The sequence below is a fragment of the Nerophis ophidion genome, linkage group LG07, assembly GCF_033978795.1.
Source record: "Nerophis ophidion isolate RoL-2023_Sa linkage group LG07, RoL_Noph_v1.0, whole genome shotgun sequence".
Classification (NCBI taxonomy): Eukaryota; Metazoa; Chordata; class Actinopteri; order Syngnathiformes; family Syngnathidae; genus Nerophis; species Nerophis ophidion.
In genome coordinates, this window is record NC_084617.1 from 76,885,379 (window position 1) to 76,899,151 (window position 13,773).

The 13,773-nt window shown below is 39.9% G+C and overlaps 2 protein-coding genes across 4 annotated transcripts in view; one reads left to right on the forward strand and one right to left on the reverse strand.

Moving 5' to 3' along the window:
• Window positions 1-13,773, reverse strand: part of LOC133556840 (cytoplasmic tRNA 2-thiolation protein 1) — a 627,421-nt gene that overhangs the window by 418,193 nt on the left and 195,455 nt on the right. The gene's annotated exons all lie outside the window — the stretch shown is intronic.
• Window positions 1-13,773, forward strand: part of LOC133556827 (piwi-like protein 2) — a 39,996-nt gene that overhangs the window by 25,989 nt on the left and 234 nt on the right. For 2 of the 3 annotated variants that reach the window (XM_061907132.1, XM_061907133.1), the window contains exons 18-24: window positions 80-181; window positions 1,692-1,808; window positions 5,820-5,908; window positions 6,024-6,129; window positions 10,815-11,068; window positions 11,665-11,772; window positions 13,461-13,751. In XM_061907132.1, the coding sequence (XP_061763116.1) occupies window positions 80-181; window positions 1,692-1,808; window positions 5,820-5,908; window positions 6,024-6,129; window positions 10,815-11,068; window positions 11,665-11,772; window positions 13,461-13,617 (933 nt within the window). In that variant the 3' untranslated portion in view covers window positions 13,618-13,751. Of the gene's footprint in view, window positions 1-79; window positions 182-1,691; window positions 1,809-5,819; window positions 5,909-6,023; window positions 6,130-10,814; window positions 11,069-11,664; window positions 11,773-13,460; window positions 13,752-13,773 lie in introns of those variants that run through there. The other variant, XR_009807607.1, reaches the window with a different exon arrangement.

The following is a 13,773-nucleotide window of genomic DNA, read 5'->3' on the forward strand; positions in this document are numbered from 1 at the left end:
GTTATGATTTGTTTGCCATGTTGAAAAAACTGCTTATGGTCCTAATTTTTACTCAACCTGTCTTTTCTGTTTTTAACAGCCTAATTTGCAGCTTGTAGTGTGCATCCTGGTAGGGAACAGAAATGATCTCTACAGTGCCATCAAGAAGCTTTGCTGTGTTCAAAGTCCCATACCATCACAGGTACCAGACAAAATCTGAAGCAACAAAATTAAAAGGGGACGTATAGTGTCCTCGATATGGAGAAAGCCCTTATTCCCAATTAATACATGTTCGGTGGAAATCACTTAGCTGGTTCTCCACAAAAAATAGAGCAAACAGTTCCTTTCTCACAGCAAGTTTATTGGGAACATTCAACTCCACATGCTTGTCATGGGTCCTATTTAAAGGGGTTTGCTTTGGCGAGCAGGTTATCACTAAACACAGTCTGGTTTTATCAATTGACTGTCAACTGTCAATTATAGTTGTAGACGTAATTGTTTGATCCCCTGCTGAATTGTTAAGTAATCCAGGAGGCCGATTACCAAAGTTTTGTGCGTGATTTTTAGACTTAGACTTCCTTTTTATTGTCATTCAAATTTAAACTTAGTACAGATAAGAACCACATTTTGTTTCATTAGCTCATGGTAGTGCAGGATAAAAAAAAGCAATAAGGTGCAGATATAAATAAATAGATTACTGTACAGATAAATATATTTCACTTTTGCATATGTAGCCAGGTTTATGGACGTATGTTATATTGTCTTTATATTCCAGCCAGTTAATCCATTTTGGGGGAGAATTGAGGGGATTATTATTATGCGTTCAAGAGTCTTATGGCCTGAGGGAAAAAGCTGTTACAGAACCTGGAGGTTCTTCTTCGGAGGCTGGGGAACCTCTTTCTAGAGTCCAGCAGTGAAAACAGTCCTCGGTGGGGGTGGGAGGAGTCTGCATATTTTCTGAGCCCTGGTCAGGCAGCGGCTTTTTGCGATCTCCTGGATAGGAGGTAGAGGAGTCCTGATGATCTTTTCCACCGTCCTCACCACTCTCTGGAGAGACTTCCAGTCTGAGGCACTGCAGGCACCAGTCCAGACAGAGATGCAGTTGGTCAGTAGGCTCTCTATAGTGCCTCTGTAGAATGTTGAGAGAATGGGGGGAGGGAGCTGTGCTCTTTTCATCTCACACGAAAAGTGCATACGCTGCTGAGCTCGTTTTACAAGAGCTTCAGTGTGTAGGGACTTTTGGGACTGTAGTGAGAAGACCAGGATACTCCAGAGCATTGGCAAAACCAAAGACATGTTCTTTGACTTTTAAGCCAGTCAAGGTAAAGAGCAACACAATCAAAACAGTCCTAGCTTATAAATATCTGGGTGTGCATATGGACCACAACATGGAGTGGTTGTAAACACAAATGCACTGAAGAAGAAGAGCCAGAGTAGGCTTTTCTCTTTTCAGAGGCTCTGATTTTAATCTTTGCTCATAGATGCAGCTCATGTTCTACCAGTCTGTGGTAGGTCTGTCAGGCTGCAAGAGCATGTATATCTTAGGCCACATGACTCATTTAGTTAAATGCATTACATTTCATTGGGTGTCATAGTTGTGCTGCCATTTCACTTTGACAAGCCTTAATATGGTTGATGTTTTTATATTTTTTAAATATTCTTTGTTTTTAGGGGTTTGTTTTTTTTACTAATTAGTACTGTTCTCTGTCTAGGCCATCAATATCCGGACAATTTCCCAACAACAGAAGTTGAGAAGTGTCGCTCAAAAGATTCTCCTGCAGATAAACTGCAAAGTAGGAGGAGAACTATGGACTGTTAATGTCCCCTTGGTGAGTCGCATGCTTTGTACCAGCACCACTTCATATACATAGGCTGGAAAACTGAAATTAGTGGAATTACCTTGTGTTTGATGTCGGGGTGGCATAGCGCGTTAATGGTGGTAACTATTTCATTAAGCACATCAACATTTTTGGCTTGATCAACACATACGCATCATTTGTTATGACAAATATGTGCAAGTGTCACATTCTGCCAATATTTGGTTTAAAGTTACCCTGGAATGCGAGTAAATGGCTGTATTAATAGGGATGTAAAGGTATCAAAATCTCACGAGATGATATTATCACAGCATTAGGGCCACAGTATGATATTATTGTTGTATATTAGGGCTGGGCGATATTGCCTTTTTTTAATATCGCCATATTTTTAGGCCATATCGCGATATATATTACGATATTTTGCCTTGGCCTTGAATGAACACTTGATACATATAATCACAGCAGTATGATGATTCTGTGTAAACATTCTTCTTCATACTGCATTCATACATGCTACTTTTACACTTTCATGCAGAGAGGGAAATCACAACTAAGTCATCTGACCAAAAGTGTATTTATTAAAGTTATTAAGCAATGCCACAAACATTCAAGTCATTTCCAAAACAGAAAGTGCAAGATTGTCAGAGACATTTTAAGTGTCACATAAAAATGAGCTGCATAATAGGAAATCAAATAGTATTCGTCCTTACTAAGGTTATGAAAGTATCTTCATTCTCTACAGAGTGACTTTTCAAATGATGCTACATATTAGCAGTAATGTTACTTTTTATAGCAACGCTTTTTTCCCCCCACACTTGACAAATTACGGTTGTCTGTTCGACATATTCCCACTTGAAGCCGAACCACCGCCGGACGATGAAAACCCTGCTGTTTTTATTGGGAATTAAGTCTTCCTTCATTTGTTACCAGATCCGCACCTTCTTTCTCGTACGGCTACGTTAGCTAACGTAGCCCAGTATGCTACCTCTCTGGTGGGCGAGGGCGGACACGTTGTGACGTAGGACGTGACAGTTTGTGACGTATGTAAGAATGTGCGCCTGCCTGTCTGTGAGAAGGAGAGACAGGAAAGAGTGAGAAGAGCCTGAAGTGTATGCCCGCAGCTAAAAGCAACAGCGCTAGAATGTATACTCGAATATTACGGTATAGTCATTTGCTATATCGCACAGAGACAAACCTGCGATATATTGTATATATTGCCCAGCCCTATTGTATATGTCCAAAAAAAAGACTTAAAAATGCTATAGTGTGTAAAATGAAGTAGCAGGAATGTTTACGACAAACACATGTACTGTAATTGAACACAAACGGTGCTAAAATGTTCGAATCATGTATTTTTGAGTGCAACGAATTGTGCAAGGACATCCACTGCAAATAATCAAAAAATGTACAGTTGTGTCTTTAAAGTGACAGTGTTAAACAATATTTTTCACTTTAGTGGTTTTGAATGTTTACATCATGAGAAGTAGTGTCCTCTACAGCAGTGTTTTTCAACCTTTTTTGAGCCAAGGCACATTTTTTGCGTTGAAAAAATCCGGAGGCACACCACCAGCATAAATCATTAAAAAACAAAACTCAGTTGACAGTAAAAAGTCGTTGCAATTGTTGGATATGACTTTAAAACATAACCAACCAGCATGACTATAGCTTTTGTCTCAAAGTAGGTGTACTGTCACCACCTGTCACATCACACCCTGACTTATTTGGACTTTTTTGCTGTTTTCCTGTATGTAGTGTTTTAATTCTCATCTAGCGCTCCTATTTTGGTGGCGTTTTCTCTTTTTTTGTTATTTTCCTGTAGCAGTTTCATGTCTTCCTTTGAGTGATATTTACCGCATCTACTTTGTTTTTATCAATCAAGAATATTTCAGTTGTTTTTATCATTCTTTGTGGGGACATTGTCGATTGTCATGTCATGTACAGATGTACTTTGTGGACGCACAGTCTTTGCTGTCGTCCAGCATTCTGACTACCCTCCAGACAGCTGTGTGCGTCTTGTGTACATCCGGTTTCGGTTGCGCTGTTTTTGGTGATTAGTCTTTTTTTGGTGGCTGCGTTTTTGATGTATCACTTGTCAATAGTGCACAAATATTAGGCTATATATATTCATTTATACTGTAACGACCAGTTGGTGATAATGTTTAATATTTGTGTGGTTTTGACTTATGTAAATTTTTTCCATGATCATCTGAAAGCCGATTGGACGAAAATGAGGAAGTGTTGTGTGTCTGAGGAAGCATGGTGACCAAAGTGTTTGCACAGGAGTTCAAACATGTTGGAATTGTGCCAGTCATCATATGGTTGGCTATAAAAGTTAAAAATAGCGTCAGACTATGTGACTTCATTTGCAGGCTACAATGCATTATATTTGTTTTCACGTAAAAAAGACTTATTTTCAATGTGTGGCGGATCAGAATTTGAGTTGGCGGTGCGCCACATTGTTTGAAAATTAACAACAACTGAATATTGTAAAGCATTTACTTTAACAAGTGGACTAGTTGGTGTCTTCTGGGGGCTGCTTCTGCATTGTGTAACAATAGGAACTATTGGTGATGTTCGTTGCTTAGGGCGTGTTTGTGTGACAGACCGGGGAGGTCAGAGTTGACAGAAACCAATATGTATTTCTCCACAAGACCCAGTGAGCAAGCTTAACCCCTGATTTCCACAGGGTACGTCACAGCCGCAGTCCATATTTGCCGCGGAACGGCAGCGCCATCTGCTCGCTTGTTCAGTTTATAGAGTCACGAGAAAAAAACTCAGAATCGGCACACCATTCACCATCTTATGATTTATTGGATAAATGTCTACAGTTTGCATTTGTCTTGGAGCGGTGGATGGATTCTGCTTTGAAATGGTGCAGGCTGACAGCGCTGTGGTCATGCTTTTGATGTTTTGGTATTCTGATTCGGTAGTTGCCTTTCCTGCGCTCGCTTTCTCTTCAACTGATACGTTCAGGTACGGGAGGAGTACCATTTTCAAGCAACTTGTTATTCTTGTTGTAGCCACACCTGTGTTTGGCTACAACTCTTGACTTTCTCAGAGGTTGTCATGTTGTTTCATCGTGACAACATCTGAGGAAGGCAACAGTTGTAGCCGAAACCGTCAGGAACGGAAATAAACACACAGGTCTGGCCATAAGAATAACAAATTGCATAATTATTTGAAGACTTAATGAACCTATTTGGAGTACCATGTTGTTTTAGGAAATGGAAAAGAATAAGCAATCTAGCGTTCAGTGGTAATAAATATTATCCCGCTCGGCATCCATTGCTTCTGCGGTCCCTTCCAAGGTTTCTCATTGTTCCCATTAAATTCAGTTTTTTCTTGCCCGGATGGGGGACCAGAGCCTGGGAGGTTGTTGTGGTTTCTGCAGCCCTTTGAGGTATTAACAATTAAGGGCTATATAAACTAATTTTAATGGATTGATCCCGAGCTAACAACCAAAGCAGGAATGTGATGCAACAAATTAAAAGCGCACAACAGGTAATTACAGAGAATAAACTTAAAAGTTTACAAATGTTCTGTATTTTCAGAACCACTATCTGGCTTTCATTGAATAAATGAGTGTATTATTCTCCTTTTTCTGTTTCTGCTACAGACACTTTAACTTTCCCTACAGAGCACAGACTGTTCTTTCAGAACGAAATAATAAAGTATCTCCTTCGAGTTTCTTTGGTCAACATGACTGCTGTTTTTCCATCTTTTGTGTGACACGACCGCTGTGTGATCATTTATCAATCCATCCATTTTCTACCACTTGTCCCTCTTGGGGCTGCGGGGTGCTGGAGTCTATCCCAGCTGCATTTGGGTGGAAGGCGGTGTATACCCTGGACATGATGCCACCTCATTGCAGGGCCAACACAGTTAAAAAAAAATTCACACACACGGGCAGATTTAGTGTTGCCAATCAATCTACATATTTTGCAATTACATACTTGTGTTTTGTCCAGTTATTTGTTTATCCCTAGTGTATGTAATAAAATATTTGCATTTCACTTTCAAAAGAAAAACCTAATGGTGGTGGGAGTTGACGTCCATCATGACACCAGCAAGGCTCGCCAATCTGTCATGGGATTTGTTGCAAGCATCAACAGGTAAATCATTTCCACCTTTGTTCAGTTTCTTTGTTCCAGAGTTTGTATTCCTTCTGTATGGTGTGTATTGTTTATGTAAGTCTCTTGAAAGTCTGATCCTTTTTTGTTTGGATAGTGCACTGACTCGCTGGTACTCCAGAGTAACTTTTCAGACACCCAATGATGAACTCATCACTGGCTTCACTGTTTGCTTATTGGCTGCACTGCACAAGTACCATGAGGTAAGAATCAGATTGTTTTAGATACTTGCAAGTACTTACATGCATGCTTTGCTTCATTATGTTGAACAATCAAATGCAGAATGTGGCTGTATATTGTTCCAATAAAGGTATGGTGTTCCTCCTTAATTGATCCCCCACATTATGAGCCTCACACTTGCCGAAAAGGATTGTAGTGTATTGGGATGGCGTGTCTGACGGACAGCTCAAGATGGTTGAGTAATTTGAAATCCAACAGCTAATCAAATGCTTTGAGACATTCGCCAGCTATAAACCAAAGCTTGTCTTCATTGTTGTTCAAAAGCGAATCATCACTACACTATATTCATAGGTTGATAACACCATCACTCTCAGGGTTCACCCTAGATTGCCACTTTATACGTTGCAGTGGGGGCGTGGTCAATATGACAAATATATATCACATGATCATTTTGATTTGCTGTGATGTGTATATTTTCTTTAAAAATGATAAACAAATGTTTTATGTATATATAAAAACACAGTGTTATTAGTTAATAATTATTATTTTTCTTTAAATATATTAGTCACAAGGAATTTGACTTGGTAGACTGTGCTCTCTGTTTGATGCAATTACAATTGTTGATGCTTATTGTAAAAGGTAACTTAAGCTACACTTTATTCTGTAAACAGTCCTTTGAATTAGATTAGAAAAAAAATACTCTAGGTGTTTTGATATTATTCACAATGAAGTCACTGTAAAACTAACCACTCTAAAGAAAGTACATTATATAAACACATGAAGTGCATATACAAACCCTGTTTCCATAAGAGTTGGGAAATTGAGTTAGATGTAAATATAAACAGAATACAATGATTGGAAAATCCTTTTCAACCCATATTCAGTTGAATGCACTACAAAGACGATATATTTGATGTTCAAACTCATAAACTTTTTTTTTTTTTTGCAAATTAATCCTTAACTTAGATTTTCATGGCTGCAATACGTGCCAAAGTAGTTGGGAAAGGGCATGTTCACCACTGTGTTACATCTTTTCTTTTAACAACACTCAAACATTTGGGAACCGAGGAAACTAATTGTTGAAGCTTTGAAAGTGGAATTCTTTCTCATTCTTGTTTTATGTAGAACTTTAGTCGTTCAACAGTCCGGGGTCTCCGCTGTCGTATTTTACGCTTCATAATGCGCCACACATTTTCCATTGGAGACAGGTCTGGACTGCAGGCGGGCCAGGAAAGTACCTGCACTCTTTTACTACGAAGCCACACTGTTGTAACACTTGGCTTGGCATTGTCTTGCTGAAATAAGCAGGGGCGTCCATGATAACATTGCTTGGATGACAACATTTGTTGTTCCAAAACCTGTATGGACCTTTCAGCATTAATGGTGCCTTCACAAATGTGTAAGTTACCCATGCCTTGGCCACTAATACACCCCCATACCATCACAGATGCTGGCTTTTGAACTTTGCGCCTATAACAATCTGGATGGTTATTTTCTTCTTTGTTCCGGAGGACACCACGTCCACATTTTCCAAATATAATTTGAAATGTGGACTCATCGGACCACAGAACACTTTTCCACTTTGCATCAGTCCATCTTAGATGAGCTCGGGCCCAGCCAAGCCAGCGGCGTTCCTTGGTGTTGTTGATAAATGGGTTTTGCTTTGCATAGTAGAGTTTTAACTTGCACTTACAGATGTACCAACCAACTGCAGTTACTGATAGTGGTTTTATGAAGTGTTCCTGAGCCCATGTGGTGATATCCTTTACACACTGATGTCGGTTTTTGATGCAATATCGCCTGAGGGGTCAAAGGTCTGTAATATCATCGCTTACGTGCAGTGATTTCTCCAGATTCTCTGAAACTTTTGATGATTTTACGGACCGTAGATGGTAAAATTCCTAAATTCTTTTCAATAGCTCGTTGAGAAATGTTGTTCTAAAACTGTTTGACAATTTGCTTACAAATTGGTGACCCTCGACCCATCCTTGTTTGTGAATTACTTAGCATTTCATGGAAGCTGCTTTTACACCCAATCATGGCACCCACCTGTTCCCAATTAGCTTGCACACCTGTGGGATGTTCCAAATAAGTGTTTGATGAGCATTTCTCAACTTTATCAGTATTTAATGCCACCTTTCCCAACTTCTTTGTCACGTGTTGCTTTCATCAAATTCTAAAGTTAATGATTATTTGCACACAAAAAAAATGTATAATTTTAAACTTCAAATATGTTGTCTTTGTAGCATATTCAACTGAATATGGGTTGAAAAGGATTTGCAAATCATTGTATTCTGTTTATATTTACATCTAACACAATTTCCCAACTCATATGGAAACAGGGTTTGTAGATGTGGAATTCAAGTTAGATTAATAATATCATTTGGGATTAACTGGTGGCGACTTGTACAGGGTTTAGCCCGCATTCCGCCCGATTGGAGCTGAGATAGGCACCCGCGACCCCAAAGGGAATAAGCGGTAAAAAATGGATGATGGATGGATGAACAAAGCCATACAATTATATAGGATGAAGGTTGATCTCTAATGCCGCCAGCTTCATGCTAACGTACAATGGACTAACTCATTGACAAGGTAACTCAAATTAGCATGGCCAATTGCAGGCACATATACTGTAAACAACCTGTCACACTAACATTCATATCTGTTGACAATTTGCAGTCTCCAATGACACGAAAATACATATTTTTTAAATGTGGGAGGAAACTGGAGTGCCCCAAGAAAAACACCACACACACGTTGACAAAATGCACATTCTACACACCGATGTCCAAACGGAGGTTCGAAGACGCACACGGTGTAAAGTTAGACACTATTGTCGGTAGTAATCTCAAAACATTTTGGGTAATTGACACTGGCTTGAACAAGAAATGCATTAATTAGCTTAAAACACCTCTTCCTTCAACTTTCGCTTCTTACTTTTGACCAGCTGATGCGTTTCTGACAGGCGATTTGGAAGCACTTTTTTTTTTTGTTAAGGGTTGTTTTTGTTTTGTTCAAAATAAAGTAAAGTTTTTATGATACTTGAGCTCTTTTCCCTTTATACCTACAAGCATGTAAATAGACGATATACAGTATAGTGCATGTCTTTTCCAAAGACATGCACCTGGGGATAGGTTGATTGGCAACACTAAATGGTCCCTAGTGTGTGAATGTTGTCTGTCTATCTGTGTTGGCCCTGCGATGAGTTGCGACTTGTCCAGGGTGTACCCCGCCTTCCACCCGATTGTAGCTGAGATAGGCGCCAGCGACCTCAAAAGGGAATAAGCGGTAGAAAATGGAAATGGATGGACAGTATATCCATTCACGTTAAAAAAATATATATATATTTTTTATTTTTTTTTGAAGGTATGCCAGCGTTATTCTTGCCATGGCATTGCGTCACTATTGTTTACATGTAGGGGAAACCCTGTACTCTCACTTGTGGCCCTTTCTAAAAGCATGTGAACACTGACGTCGGCAGAGTGAACGGATGAGTTCATCTTCATCCCACCAGCCACAAAGGTGGCGACAGCAAGGCACTTCAGATGTCTCAGTCATACACTGCACCTGAGGATGTCCCTGGTCATGACTGTTTCTCCATACCACCAAATCTTGGTTTCTGAGGCTGACAAAGGTCGAAACTGCACACCAACACTCCAGCTTTAAATAACTTTCCAGCACAGTTTTTCCGAGTGTATCAAAGTGTGGCAGTGATGGGAGGACAGGCGAAGCAGCAGGTGGCCACTGGCACACGTAGTCTGAATCCTGCAAGGAGGTAGTCCGACGGCAATAGTCGCTTTCCTTTTGACCCCATGACAACAGTGGAGTTCCCCAAAGGACTGAGTTGCACTTTATGAGAAGTGACAATGGCCAGGAGTTCTTACAGCCAGCATATCTATGGCAGCGTGGCGATACAGTCAATCAATCAATCAATGTTTACTTAAACATTATAACCCTAAATCACAAGTGTCTCAAAGGGCTGCACAAACCACAACGACATCCTCTGCTCAGATCCCACATCAGGGCAAGGACGAACCTGTGCCCCCACCTCCCTCCCACGAAGGTGCCACAATAAGCTTGTGCAGATCACCTCGGGAAGCTTTTCACCAGCTGTCAGCCAAGTTTTTTCATCCCATCCGAGATCATCCATCTCCCGGGTCCCAGCAGCAGACGGCCAAAGAAGTAGGCGTTGCCAGTGGAAGTGCAGAAGAGGCAAGCGTGTGGCTAGACGCTAGCCCGTTCAAGCTTCTACTTCCTACAATCTTTCTGTTGAATGCCCCATCGATCCATCTATAGATAACTACGAGAAGGAATATACATGACTGATGCTGCCTGATTCTTACAGAAACCTGGCTGGACAAAAGAAATAGGGCCTCAGTTCCTTTGCACCCTCTGCACCCATGTATGGTGTTCAAAGATTGGGCTTCACATACATCTGCCAGCAAACGGTCATCATTGGACCAATAGACAACCAAGAGAGATTTGGTTTTGTACAGAAACATGCTTTCATTAGCTCTTAGGATTATCATAGTTGTATAGTCTCGACTGTATTTCTGGCAAGCTGCTTTTTTGTAAATTTACCAATTACTAGACATGTGTAATGATGGTAAGTTATCTTGAGAGTACAAATGCATGGAATATATTTTAAGACCACTGTGTTATGTAAGAAAACTCACTATTTGTACTTTCTGTCTATCTGCCCGTTCAGGTGAACCACAACCTGCCGGAAAGGATTGTAGTGTATCGGGATGGCGTGTCTGATGGACAGCTCAAGATGGTTGAGCAATTTGAAATCCCACAGCTAATCAAATGCTTTGAGAGATTCCCCAGCTATGAACCAAAGCTTGTCTTCATTGTTGTTCAAAAGCGAATCAACACTACCCTATATTCATGGGTTGATAACACCTTTGGCATACCTTCACCTGGAACTGTTTTGGATCACACGCTCACTCACAACGAATGGTCAGTAATTTGTCTTTTTCAAAGTCATGACTGTGCGGTCAACGCTGGATGCATTTACAAGTTGCTTTCACAGATACTCAAATGGGTGAAAAATTTGGCCAAACATGCGCCCCCCCCATAGTTTTGCCTTTGTCTGACCACATAGTGGCGCTGGTCATAAAATAAGCAAAAATTATCTTAAAGGTTTGACCCAATAGGTCGACTGGTTGACTCGAAACTTTCAAGAATCACCACAGTAATTGTTACACATGGAGTGACAAGCCCATGGCTGTAAAATTGAAGCAATACTGCTTGAAAAACATCAACCAAAATGTCTTCTACGTGCGAGATTTGGCAACTAATTTCTTATAAGTCATTGGCCATTTGTCTAATCATGATAACAGTTTGAAGCAATCTGCATTGCATGTGGCACAATGTTTTCTCATGGATTTTGAGCAAGCAAGTGGGGGTTGTCACAAATGTAATTTACAATAATGTGACAAAATGTACACATTACACAATATACTCAGTGGGCAGTGGAAACTGCTCCCAACGACACACTTAAGTGCAATTGTTGATTAAGTTTCAGATTTGTTTGTTTTTTTGTCCCCACACAGGGTGGACTTCTATCTGATGGCGCATCATATTCGTCAGGGTTGTGGCTTGCCTACGCACTACATTACTCTGTACAACACTGCAAACCTCTTGCCAGACCATCTGCAAAGGTATCTGAAACCTCTTTACTTTTCTTTTTTTTTTTTTCGGGACTGATTGGGATCCCAAATACACAAAAATAGGTACCAAAAAGTAAGAAACGTAGCTTTTGCGTAACGGACTCCCAATGTATAAGGTGATTTAAGATTTTTTTTTTAAAAAGCCTTGAAAATAAAATTTGAAAAGTCAAATATCATCTCCAATCTTATTTAAAAAATAAAAAATAAAAAATAGCTGTGCCCAATTATTTAGCTACCAAAAACACAAGAGAACATGTGAAATAAAGCACCCTGGTTTAAGAAGACATGTTTAAATTATAGCAGCAACATGAAAATAATCGACTTTGTCATTGGTCTTTTTAAAGATAAACATTGTTAGAGGCCATGCACAAAGATTTTAGCCAGGAAAACCAACTGGCACACGAGAGAGGGGGGGGAACACAGCTCTCAGCGCACAGAGTGATCAGTGACTCTTCCGCATCAAAGTGGGCTGGCTCAGGGTGGAGGACAGAGTCAAACAACTTGCACTGAGCCTAGTCTATAAAATCCGCTACACCTCCTTGATACCGAAGTACATGTCAAACTACTTCCTTAACGTAAATGACCACCATAACCACAACACCAGGGGGAGCTCCACAAACCACGTTAAACCCAGATTCCGATCTAACAAAGGTCTTAACTCATTCTCTTTCTATGCCACATCAATGTGGAATGCACTCCCAACAGGTATAAAAGTAAGTGCATCTCTATCCTCCTTCAAAAGCGCTCTAAAACAACACCTCCAGGCAACTTCAACACTTTACTAATACCCTCCTCCATTCACATCCCATCTCCCCGGATTATAATCAACTCAAATGTACTTCTAATGTATATACTTGTTCTTATGCTATGTGAAGTGACTATGTTCTCTGCTGGCTGTACATATCCTACTAAGTCACACCTACACTGTTTCAATGTCCACATTTCTCTGTTGATGCAATTGTTAATGACTGAAGTACTGATATCAACCAAAGCTCCTCATCCCACCCCCTGGATTGTAAATAATTCAATGTATATACTATGATGATTAACTCGTGTGATGACTGTATTATGTTGATAGTATATATTTGTACCATGAATTGATTAACGTGGACCCCGACTTAAACAAGTTGAAAAACTTATTGGGGTGTTACCATTTAGTGGTCAATTGTACGGAATATGTACTGAACTGTGCAATCTACTAATAAAAGTATCAATCAATCAACCAATTGTCCATTTGGTTATCGTTATGGTTTGACTTTATTTCAAACATGCTATACAGATTAGCGAAAATGTTACTCTAGTTTGATCGATTTTTTATTTATTTTAGGAGCAAAATGCTAGTTAAAGGGTTAAAATCTGTATTTGCACGATTGCTTCCCCCCCCATACTAGCAGAACTTATTTTTGGATGCAAATGCAAGTAAAATGCTCGCACTGTACAGCCCTATAATCACTCGGCCACCATGCAGCCTATTTACAAAATAATATTCCTTTTAATTGTATAATTTCTGTTTTCCTTAATATTTTTTTTGTACTTAAAATGCACATATCTAATCGCTCTTTCATCATTTGACTGCGGTTGCAGCCCGTGGTGCAATTTACATCCAAAAGCTGACGTACTTTTTGTAGACATGCTAAATTATAAGCATATTTTATTTACTGACTTTGGTTCTGCAACAGGCTGACCTTCAAGATGTGCCATTTGTACTGGAACTGGCCGGGCACTATCCGTGTTCCAGCACCGTGCAAATACGCACACAGACTGGCTTACCTGTCAGGCCAGTACCTGCATTCTGAACCAGCCATCCAGCTGGCTGACAAGCTATTTTTTCTCTGAATAAAAGCACATTTGTGCTTTAGGCTTTAAACATGAGTACTCTTCTACTCCGTTGATGGGTTGCTTTCTTTGTTTTTTAGATTTGATGGTGGTCTTCTTTGTTTTTTAGATTTGATGGTGGTCTTCTTTGTTTTTTAGATTTGATGGTGGTCTTCT